This window comes from Ursus americanus, chromosome 2, assembly GCF_024610735.1.
Source record: "Ursus americanus isolate L20-20 chromosome 2, mUrsAme1.1.p, whole genome shotgun sequence".
In the NCBI taxonomy this organism is placed as follows: Eukaryota; Metazoa; Chordata; class Mammalia; order Carnivora; family Ursidae; genus Ursus; species Ursus americanus.
Genome location: NC_142128.1, coordinates 105,574,193 through 105,586,310, shown reverse-complemented (window position 1 = coordinate 105,586,310; position 12,118 = coordinate 105,574,193). Strand labels below are relative to the sequence as shown.

General features: G+C 41.7%; 1 protein-coding gene and 1 pseudogene across 1 annotated transcript in view; one reads left to right on the top strand and one right to left on the bottom strand.

Annotated features, from left to right (window-relative positions):
• Positions 1–12,118, top strand: part of WDR64 (WD repeat domain 64) — a 114,460-nt gene that overhangs the window by 39,860 nt on the left and 62,482 nt on the right. Inside the window, exons 9-10 of the mRNA XM_045795938.2 lie at positions 3,252–3,331; positions 11,201–11,340. Coding sequence (XP_045651894.1) covers positions 3,252–3,331; positions 11,201–11,340 — 220 coding nt within the window. The remainder of the gene's footprint in view (positions 1–3,251; positions 3,332–11,200; positions 11,341–12,118) is intronic.
• LOC123792683 (U6 spliceosomal RNA) lies at positions 8,719–8,818 on the bottom strand (annotated as a pseudogene).

Genomic DNA, 12,118 nt, shown 5'->3' with positions numbered 1-12,118 from the left:
CTTGTACATGAGACTGAGCCTGGTGCCCTCCTGCTGTGGGTGGTGTTTACGGGGCTCGCTGAGGTATCCTGACCAAGGGGGCAGCCCTCCCACCCCCTCTCACCCACTACCCCATCCTTGAGGAGGGAACATGGTGTGGAGGACCTGGATTCAAGTCCAAACACCAAACCAAATATATCCCTGCATTGTAAGATAAGAGTAGAAGCACTCTTCACTCTTTAACCATAAAATGCTAGCTAAATACCAGCTGATATTATCATAACAGATTTCTCACAAAGAGTTTGATTTCTTAGAACACTGGTATGTTCCAGTTAGAGTAAGATACACCCAGTAACAGAATAAAAAAGCAGTCTATTCAAAAGTATACAGTTGAATATGTATATAAAATACTATTTTTTGAGTTTTTTTAATCAATTAACATCAATTATAGCTTTAATAGTTAAAATAGTTTTATTTAAAGGTTTAGTTCATTCATTTGTAATCCATCTCATTATGTCGGCCAGAAAAATAATGGGTATAATTCTATTGGGCAGGTATTTAAAATCAACAACAACAACAAAAAATTTAAATGCTAAGTCTGTATAAGTCCCATTTCACGTGCTGAGAAATTGAGAAAATAATAGATTCTTTTGCACAATCAACTAATAGGATGCCAAATAGTTCTTTTCCTGCTGTCTTGGGATTTCAACTACTGCCCCATTCTCAAGAGAAGTATACTGAAACGTCCTCAGAATTATTACAGTGTAGTCAGAACAGTCCCATGACCCTTCTGCCATCATCCATCCCCAGCAAAGAGGGGACAACTAGCAATTCTAAAATAATTGGAAAGAAGGCTCAAGGAACACAGCTGTGGGACCAATGGGGAATGTTAGGGTGATTCATCTGCCTTCTGCAGGTGGAAAGTGGAGGTTGGAGAGAGAACTACCCCTACCCCAAACCAAGTGAGGACAGCTCCCACTTGGGAGAACCCACTCCAGGAAAACCTGCTCCAGAAGAGCCTAAAGGGAGAAAACATGCATGCGACGACCACCACCTGCTTGCCCGTGGAGAATTCTGAAGGCCACAGTAAGGGCCACATTGTGACTTATGTGGCCCTGGGCACTTTGCCTCCATGGGTCCCTCCCACCATAATACTATCAATATGACATATTATTTTTGATATAACTTTAAATACTTCAAGTTCTTTTCTGTTTCAGAAAAAAGTCAATAGATTTTCATGGTTTCTGAAAATTTTATTTTTTTCTGATGTGAGAAAAAATTAAAACATTTCTCATGACCTCAAATTTAAATTTTTTTCCTTCTAATTTTAAGAACAATTAGAGCATTGTTGTAGGACCCCGAAAGTACCGTGAGCCCGAGGCACTGTGCCTTCTGTGCCTAATGGACACATTCCTCCCTTGCTGGAGGGACCCACAACAGTGGGAAGGGGCTGCATTCACCCCAACGCTGTTCCATCTGGCGAGCCCGTGTGAACTGTATCCTGTGAGCTGGCCCGAGAGGCCGCGCTGTTGGTGCAAGAGCACACAGGAAGAGACCATGTTTGGAGACAAAGGTAGAAGAAAATGAACCAGCTATGGTTACAAAGTGTATCATTGGCAAAACTCGAAATGAGTCCCCACTCAGAACTTTCTGCTTCTTCTCTAGGACATTTAAACATTTTCACAATTCTAAATTCTAACTTGAGATTTATGTTACTACATTGAGGCTTCTCTTCATGAACTTTGAAAAAGAAAAGCATGAGAAAGTATTTTAGGTACTGATTTGGAAAGATCTTCAAGATACAATATTAAGTGGAAAAACAAGGACCAGAATGATATACATTGCCATGTGTATTTAAAAGGAAAGGAAAGAGCACAAGAACACACGGGCATCCAAGACTAGTGGAGATGAAGGCCAGCTGCTTTCCTTCCTTCCCCTCCTAGCTTCAGGGCCTGTTTACTCCTGGTCTAGGGCTCCTTCTGGGTGTCCCCTTTCATAGCAACACGTCCCCTCCTTTACCCCATCTGGTCAGATGCAGTAACAGCTCTCAACTATGGCTAGTATCTAAGGGCAGTATCATTATTATCCCATTTAATAAATTAGGACACTGAGGCACAGTGATGAAGCCAGGATTCAAATCTACACATTTTCACTTAAGCTTGGGCTGTTTTAAGTCTAGCACAGTACTACTCACAGATATTAAATCAACACTCAAAATCTATATACTAAAATTATAGGGTAGATGCCAAATGTAGGGAAAATAACATGGTCCCAGGAGAGAGACTAACACAAAAGACATTACCTCGTTAGTGGGGGCAGGAGGGTGGAGTTGAGACAAGGCCTTTGTGGAAAGGTAGCATCTGGGCTGACACTCACAGGAGGACGTTGCTAGAGGGGCTGAGATCTGGGGCCCACACATTGGGCCTGTGCAGAATCCCCTGAAGAGGGAGAGAGCTCAGTGCAGCCAGCAGGGAGGCTGACTAGAGCAGCATGGCTGGAGCACAGCATGAGGGGGAAGAGGAAGGCAGGGGGTGAGCCTGGAAAGGTGACAGGGGCTGCCCAGGGCCAGGTGGGCCAGGTGAGCCAGGTGGGCCAGGTGGGCCAGATGAAGGAGTTTGGCCCCTCTTGGAGCGTCGGGAAGCCCCTGGAGAGAAGTGGCGTGCTCTAACTCAGGCTTTATGAAGATCACCCTGGTTGTAGCATGACAGCGGGATTTGAGGTGGGAATGTGGACAAATGAATGGACAACGGTGGAAGCTGAGAAGTTAGCAGTTTATTGCAGAAGGTCTGGTGGGAGGGGACAGAGGCTTGAATCTAGACACTGTAATGGGAATGGGAAGAAGTGGTCAGATTTCAGGTATATTTTAGAGGTCAAAGCAACAGGACCGGACAGCAGGTGGAATGTGGGTGGTGGGAGAGGAGGACGTGTCCAAAGGCATTCCTGGCATTGTGTATACCAAACGCACTCAGTTAGCCATCCAATATCCTTTCTGGATTAAGAAGGATTGGTCTCTGGCCCCTCCCCAGGGGGGAGGACTGGATTTCCTGTTAAGCAGAAACAGTACAAAGTGGGATGCTAGTATCACCACATTATGGAACAAGTAGACTCTTGTCAGTCCATGAGGATGTCATCATTACTTATAATATTTGCTGTGGATAAATAGATTTACAATCAGCTTAGAAAGGAGCCTATTGAACATAACCTATGTAAAAGTTAGAATTCGTTGTATAAAGAGAAATGTAGAAGCTTTACATCCGATTTGTGTTTCCCAGGCCTGTCAGAGAATTCTCCATGCCAAGAGGAGCCAACACTTTCTGTTACTGTACGAAAGCAAACGTGATTGTCACTGGAGGTAAGGGGTCAGTTCATGCGGTACAGAGATTCTCTACTTTACCAATGGGGCTCTCCTTGATTAATATAAGGATAGAGTAGTTTTCATAAAGTGACAGGGCTTTCCTACTAGGGAAAACCTTTTAGAGACTTAAAAAATTCACCTAAAGTTAAATCAGTCGGTCTTTCTCTTTGTGCCTCTAGATTTGATGGCACACTTAGAAAGTTTTTCCCTGGCACCATAATAGGTGTTATAAATTCTTCTGTATTTATTGTAAGTTTTTTATTGCTTTATATTTTACCTTTAGACCTTTAATCTCTCTAGAAGTTACTTCAACATGTGCGAGCATGAGATCCCAGCCTGGGGCCCCTGGGTGGGCTTTAGAGGAGTCCTGGAGGCTCCTATGGCCTATCGACACTTGTGTGTCTATGTGCATTTTTCTACAGAGATAGTCCAAAATGTTATCAAATCCTCAATGGGGTCCATCTCCAAAAAGGTCAAGGGTCAGTGTTGTAGAGTTAGCAGAGAAGAGGCCAAGGAGAGAGCCTTGGAGCCTACTAGCATTTAAGGGTTAAGGAGGGTGGAACATAGGACACAAGGTCATCTGTGGAGAGTATGATGTAAGAAGCTTGAAGGGGAGGGTGGAGGACAGAAATGTTCCTCAAGCCTCACACTTGTCACCTACATGTTTTCAAAAAAAGAAGTGGCATGCTTGTATTACAATTTCTTGATCCCTGTTGCCCTTTGCTGAGTTGATGACTGTCTTGGCTTCTTCCGTGTGAGGGAAATGGCTTGGACCACTTGTCAGGAGGACGTGGGAGTGCTCCAGGGATGAGGGACAGAGCACAGTGGTCCTCAGACAGGAAGCAGCAAAACTGCCCCAGAATTGAATTCCCATGGGTGCTGCCCCCAGCGGGGCAGGTCTTCAGTTCCCTGAAAATCCTGGCCTTCTATCCTCCTTCAGCTCAAACCCTCCACAGGAAACCCTCTGAGAAAGCAAAACAGCACAGTTAAAGTGAGATCCGATTTCTAAAATCTAATTATTCTGCAAAGACAAGCTGTCACATTAATCTTAACCAACTCCTTTGAACAGCCCTTTGTTCTCACACAGAATACTTCAAAACCTAAGAATTGACCAGCTTTCATATATCTTGTCATCTTAAGTATTTTAATCATTTCTGAGAAAAAAATATGTATTTGGTTAAATTCTGGCACTCAAATCACTTCAGTGTTTACAGATTAAGATATTTGACCCTCATTAAACTCAACAGTCATTATATTGTAAGACGGCCAGCTACAGCTTTGCAATCTTATTTTTCTAGCTCCCTTACAAAACAAAACATTTAGCAGTATGACTGACAAGCAACTAATACTCTTCACCAGGCAAAAATTATTAAATTGTCACAGTTACGGAGCCTCAATTGTGGAAAACGCAGTTCCTCAGTGCCTAGAAGCACGTTTCCTCAGGAGAATACTCTCGTTGATTAGTGACTCAGCTGAGCACGTTGCTAAATGCACTGTATGTACCAGCTGATGACTCAAAATATACTATGAAAGCAACTTTGTTAGGCGTAGTTGAATGTGTGAAATATGCAGGGACATTTGATGAGCTTGAAGACAGAAGCTCCTGCAGGGGGGGTGAAAAAAGCCAAACCAGGACAAGGTACTTACAAAACAAAACAAAATAAAATTGCAGACTTCCTGAGCATTTTTCTTTAGCTCATCGCTCTCTCTCGGCCATTTTAAGGGTCGAACTCCTCTTCGGAAGGTCCAGTGTATACAACCGGTCCCCTGCCACCCAAGATAATTTGGGGGCTCTGCATGCATCTGTTAATGTTTCATTCAACAAATATTTCTTGCACAACTGCTACAGACTAGGCTTTATGAATCATAGAGATCAGGTTGTATTTTAACCTCCAAGAATTCAAAATTTAATGGTACAAATAGGACATGTTACTACATAGCTGTAAGACAGCATGGAGCATGAGTCAACAGATTCCTAATCATGATAATAACAATGCAGATTCAACACTGTAGGCATTGGGAGCTTAGTTTCCTGTCCCTTTCTGATCAGGCTGGCTCCAGAGCCACCATGCAGACTACATGAGGATTCCATTGCTATCGTCGGAAAGCAAGCAGAGCTGGAGGACGTCTGGTAGCAGACCAGAGGAGCCCTCTGTAAGACGGGGTTTCCTTCAAAATGCACACTGGACAAAGGTCTTTACCACGTCGTTCACATGACAATCTTCAATTGTATCCTTCTTCCTATGGCACGCAGTCACAGATTTTCTTCTGGGGAGAGCCTGACCTCATCTTCCAGGAGTGATAAAGTGCATTTCACGGGGCAGCCCAGCCAACCACCTGGAGGCCCAAGGCTCAGGTTCTGAACGTACTGGAGTAAGTTTAAGACTTCTCAGCCATTGCCAGCGAAAAGCAAATGCAAGCAAGCTAGTGCATTATCGGAATTATTCAATATGAATCATGTAACTGATAATCTGGAGTTTTTCTCATGACCTTTACAATTCCAGATTGCTCTCTTTTCTCACTGTAGTAACCTCTCCCTCCCCAGTACATAGTCATAAAACTTTAGAGTGGGAAGGAGTCTTGGGAGATCAAAATTCTACAGATAAGGAAATTGAAGCCCCAGGAAAGAGAATGATTTGCCTCAACTCATCATGTGACTAGTCAGCTGGGAGAACTGGGCTCCATTCTGTTCTCTTTGCTCCCAGCCCCTGTCCCTCCCCCTGGACCCCCGGGACCGTGGTAATCTGGTTCACACAGTGTCTCCCTCCCCTGCTTTTCTCTCTGCACTGAGCCAGCTCATCTCATCAAGAGTGAGGCATTTGGATCAACTGACTCACCAGCTGAGATAAGAGCTTGCTAAAGAAGGAAAATTTTATCTTTATATGTGGCTTTATCTGAATCCTGGTTAACAAAAAGGAAGAGAGAAACTAAAATAAATGGAAAATGACAAAGGAAAAAGAATTAACCCCTAATTAACCATAATATATCATTTAGTATTAAGTCCTACCTTCAGATTTGAATTATTTTCTGTGAATACTTCCTTTCCCTCTATATCTTTCATGCTTGTCTTTCTGCTACCACCAGATTACAAATTCTCCAGAGGAGGGCCCATGTTTCATACATCTATACATCAGTTCCTCTCTCTGTCCCCCAAACATTTTATAGAATGTGTTGCAAATGACAGGGACTTAGAAGAACAGAGTAGCAATAGTAAGCTCATACTCCAGGAACTGCTCAGATTACCCATGGATGACCCCATTTAGTCTCACAATAAGGTTATGACATAAGTTCTGGTCATCCCCAACATGTGTACAGATAAGGAAACCCAGACACGGAGAGGGGAGGTCACTACTTAAAGCTGTAAGACTAGTGAGTGATAGAGCGAGGTCTCAAATCAAGGTAGACTTTCCCCAAATAAGTATTTTTTAAGCACTTCATGAGTCGCCCTATTTGCCAACTAATTTACTTGATAAACGTGTATCTTACACTAGCTGTTTGTGAAACACTTTATTGATGAGAATTATGAGGCTCACCAGATGACGGGTGAACAGATATTTACACAAACAGCTATAATTGAATAGACTTCATGCCATAAACAAAATCTGAAGAAAACACCCTCAGAACAAGAAGAAGCCTCAACTCCCTCTGAGCTGGGGACAGTGATCAGGGGCAGCATTAGGGAGGAAATATTGGAACTAAGTCCAAAAGGGCACAAGTTTTGGTCTTCTGAAAAAAAAAAAAAGACTTTCAGTAGTGTCAGTATGTAGACTTTTTTGTATCTTCAACATCTAACAAAATGCCAAGTGTATAGTAATTTCTCAAGACATTTTTCTTCTTGTTAATAAGGATAACATGGAAGTTTTAAATTTAAGAAAATACCCCACTTAAAGGAAAGAAAGAAACAAACAAACAAGGAAACAAAGAAAGAAAATATCCCACTTACCCACTGACAATAGTCCTTAAAATACCTTGGGTGCTGTCTTGGTCAGCTTAGGTTGTCATAACAAAATACCATAGGCTGGGTGGTTTAAATTAAATCATTTAATTAAAAATCACTTAATCATAGGGATGCCTGGGTGGCTCAGTTGGTTGAGCCTCCAACTCTTGATTTCAGCTCGGGTCATGATCTCAGGGTCCTGGGATCAAGTCCCGCATCAGGCTTCTTGCTCAGTGGGGAGTGTGCTTGAGATTCTCTGTCTCCCTCTCTCTGCCCCACCCCAGCTCACCTGTATGCTCTCTTCTCTAAATAAATTAATAAATATTTTTTAAAATTTAGGTTTAGGTTACTTTAAAAAAAATCAATTAGACTATAACTATGCATTACTTCAGGTAATGCTAGCTGTTGTAACAAATAAACCCCCAAATGTGTAATGACTCAAACCAGATGGAAATGTATTTCTTTAGAAATGTAAAAACTAAAATCAGTTCCCTTAGTTTACTGGATAAAAGTCAGTAATCTGACCACATCTAACTGCAAGGGAGTCTGGGAAATGTAGTCTAGCTGTGCACCCAGTAAGAGACAATAAGGGTGTGGTGAACTAGGCAGTCTTTACCATGAAACTGGGTGTGTGTGTGTGTGTGTGTGTGTGTGCGCGCGCGTGCGCGCGTATGATAATAAAGTTTTATTAAATTTTAACTTTTACTATCACCAGAATTCTAATAGACCGTGGGTAAAGGATATGATCAAACAATTCACAGGAGATACAATTAGCAGATATACATGGGAGAAAACACTCAGCAGCATCAGCTGTCATAAAAATTAAATAAAAACAAAGTGTCATTTTAGACATTAAAATATCAAAGATTTTAAATCATGATACTATCTATGTGCTGGCCAGACTCTGATGAAACTGGTATAATCCTATATAGTTGATGGCCTTGGCATTTGGTACAACCATTTTGGAAAGCAACCTAACAATACGGGAATTTATCCTCAGTGTGTATGTCCAAAAGAAGAAAAAAACCCACATGAATAACTATTTATTGCAGTGTTGTTGAATAAAGTGAAAAACTAGAATTAGCAGGAACATTTATTGACAGACAAACGGTGCGGCATTTTGGCCTTGCAAATGAAATGTTGATTATGAAGGTGTGAGCCTGTGGTCTTCCATAAATGCAAAAAAAAAAAAATGGGGATGGATATGAATTCTATTTAATTATTTTAATTATATTGGATATATAAAATTTGTATTTTAAAAAAGGGGACAAATTTCCAGTTAGAAGATGAGTAAGTTCTGGGGATGTAATATACACATGGAGACTATAGTTAACAGTACTGTATTTATAATTGAAAGTTATGAAGAGAGCAGCTCTTAAAAGTTCTCATGATAAGGAAAAAAGGGAACCCTTAGGTGATGCACGTGCTAACTAACCTTACTGTAGTAATCACTTTGCAATATAGCCTTATTCCATCCCTGCGCGGGAGCCATGCTAATCTCCTCTGCATCGTTCCAGTTTTAGTAGCTGTGCTGCCAAACCGAGCACTGTACTCATATCAAACAATCACGTTGCACACCTTAAACTCACACAATGTTGTCTATCGATTATATCACAATGAAGCTGGAAAAACCGGAACGTGACTTGCCCGGCAAACCCTACGTATAATAAGAAAGTGACAAATCCCTTCTACAAAACTTTGATTTTGTCTGTCTCTCTCTGCTCAAAATAGCATGCTGTGATTTCTTGGTAAAAATACATTTTAAGAAGCAGTGATTTTTTTTTTTTTGTATTTCGGCAACATTTATAATATATTTTAAATGGGTATATCAAAGATAAAAGTTAGTGGTAGTGATCTTTTGTTGTTGAGAAATGGTCACCTAAATACCTACTGAAAATAATTCAAAGTATTTAAATATGAATGGGAAAGTGTTTTTCTTAACTCTGAAAATAAAAAGTTTATTTGTAAGAAAGAGGGGGGAAAAGTGAACAGTGATTACCTATAGGGAGTGGACGTAGGGATTCTGAGGGGAAAAAGAAGACTTTTTTGGACAGAAATTATACCCTTCCATATTGTTTAAATCTTTTACTGTGTACCCATATGATTTTAACAGTTAAAAAAGTAGTACGTGTGCCATGGTAGTAACTGCATGTGAATTATATATGCTTACGGGTGTGCGCTAGAAGGGGAGATGGAGACGTTTATGTGTTATAACGGTAGAGTTATATATGCTTACGGGTGTGCGCTAGAAGGGGAGATGGAGACGTTTATGTGTTATAACGGTAGAGTTATATATGCTTACGGGTGTGCGCTAGAAGGGGAGATGGAGACGTTTATGTGTTATAACGGTAGAGTTATATATGCTTACGGGTGTGCGCTAGAAGGGGAGATGGAGACGTTTATGTGTTATAACGGTAGAGTTATATATGCTTACGGGTGTGCGCTAGAAGGGGAGATGGAGACGTTTATGTGTTATAACGGTAGAGTTATATATGCTTACGGGTGTGCGCTAGAAGGGGAGATGGAGACGTTTATGTGTTATAACGGTAGAGTTATATATGCTTACGGGTGTGCGCTAGAAGGGGAGATGGAGACGTTTATGTGTTATAACGGTAGAGTTATATATGCTTACGGGTGTGCGCTAGAAGGGGAGATGGAGACGTTTATGTGTTATAACGGTAGAGTTATATATGCTTACGGATGTGCGCTAGAAGGGGAGATGGAGACGTTTATGTGTTATAACGGTAGAGTTATATATGCTTACGGATGTGCGCTAGAAGGGGAGATGGAGACGTTTATGTGTTATAACGGTAGAGTTATATATGCTTACGGATGTGCGCTAGAAGGGGAGATGGAGACGTTTATGTGTTATAACGGTAGAGTTATATATGCTTACGGATGTGCGCTAGAAGGGGAGATGGAGACGTTTATGTGTTATAACGGTAGAGTTATATATGCTTACGGATGTGCGCTAGAAGGGGAGATGGAGACGTTTATGTGTTATAACGGTAGAGTTATATATGCTTACGGATGTGCGCTAGAAGGGGAGATGGAGACGTTTATGTGTTATAATGGTAGAGTTATATATGCTTACGGATGTGCGCTAGAAGGGGAGATGGAGACGTTTATGTGTTATAATGGTAGAGTTATATATGCTTACGGATGTGCGCTAGAAGGGGAGATGGAGACGTTTATGTGTTATAATGGTAGAGTTATATATGCTTACGGATGTGCGCTAGAAGGGGAGATGGAGACGTTTATGTGTTATAATGGTAGAGTTATATATGCTTACGGATGTGCGCTAGAAGGGGAGATGGAGACGTTTATGTGTTATAATGGTAGAGTTATATATGCTTACGGATGTGCGCTAGAAGGGGAGATGGAGACGTTTATGTGTTATAATGGTAGAGTTATATATGCTTACGGATGTGCGCTAGAAGGGGAGATGGAGACGTTTATGTGTTATAATGGTAGAGTTATATATGCTTACGGATGTGCGCTAGAAGGGGAGATGGAGACGTTTATTTGTTATAATGGTAGAGATTATGTGCAATTTTCCTCTTCCTCTGAATGTGAAAACAAAAGAACAGCTGTCTGAAATACTTTGGGAAGTAAATAAAGTATAAATAATACATTAATGCATGAATGAGTGGGAACGTACTGAATCAAGAAAAGGACTCATAAAACATTTATGAGAATTCACATTTGTGTGTGTAAATACAATTATTCCCGAGCAGCCTTGACAGGACGAAGGGGCTCCAAAGCAGGGCTAGCGTCTTAGCAAGTCAATCCTAGAGGGCGTCCTGGAGGAAGCCGACTGTGATTTGGTGCTAGAAGGACGATAAGGCTATCACTGAGTGGGAGGGACTCTTTGGACTTGGACCAGCTGTATCCCTGAGAAAACAAATAATCCCGTGTCGTCCTTCCAGGAGATGACAAGGTTCTCCGGCTCTGGCACCCCAACATCAGCACCAAGCCGGTGGGGAAACTCGTGGGGCATATGTTCAGCATCACGGAGATCGTCATGAACGAGAAGGATCAACACGTCATCAGCCTCTCCTCTGCAAAGGTAACAGAAAACAGCCTAAAACCAGCCACGTGTTCCCCTCAATCCAACTACTGGAAAATCTAGAACACGTACGGTCTTGGCAGAAATAGCCGGTATCACTGAGAAAAGTATTGTCAGTGGGAGAAGGAAATGAGCCACTGTTCTGCTCGGTTTCTGCTGACAAGGGCGCGTGGAAGTTCATGTTTGAAGACAGGCGTGCAGGAAGGCAGCGCTGGGAAGGAGCCGCTCGGTCCCCCCCACTGCAGACAGCACATTTTGGGCAAAGACAGAAAGCCTGGGGCTTCTGTTACAGTGGCTGTCATTAAACAGTGTCTTCAATGTCCTAACCAATGTACCCAAATAAAAAATGAGTTAACGAATATTAGCTATGAAGAGACTGAATCACTGTATTTGCAAATAATGTGATTGTCTCCTTGAAAATTTCAAAAAAATCAGCTTAAATTTTTTTTTTTTTAAAGATTTTATTTATTTATTTGACAGAGATAGAGACAGCCAGCGAGAGAGGGAACACAAACAGGGGGAGTGGGAGAGGAAGAAGCAGGCTCATAGCAGAGGAGCCTGATGTGGGACTCGATCCCATAACGCCAGGATCACGCCCTGAGCCAAAGGCAGACGCTCAACCGCCGTGCCACCCAGGTGCCCCAAGCTTAAATTTTTAAAATTGAAGTACTGTTGACATGCAAAATCAGCTTGAAATTTGAAGAGCGGGTAAGTTAGCAAGGTGGCTTGTGACAACAGCGATTTCTAAAAAATAAATAAATTTCTATATAAGAGCAGT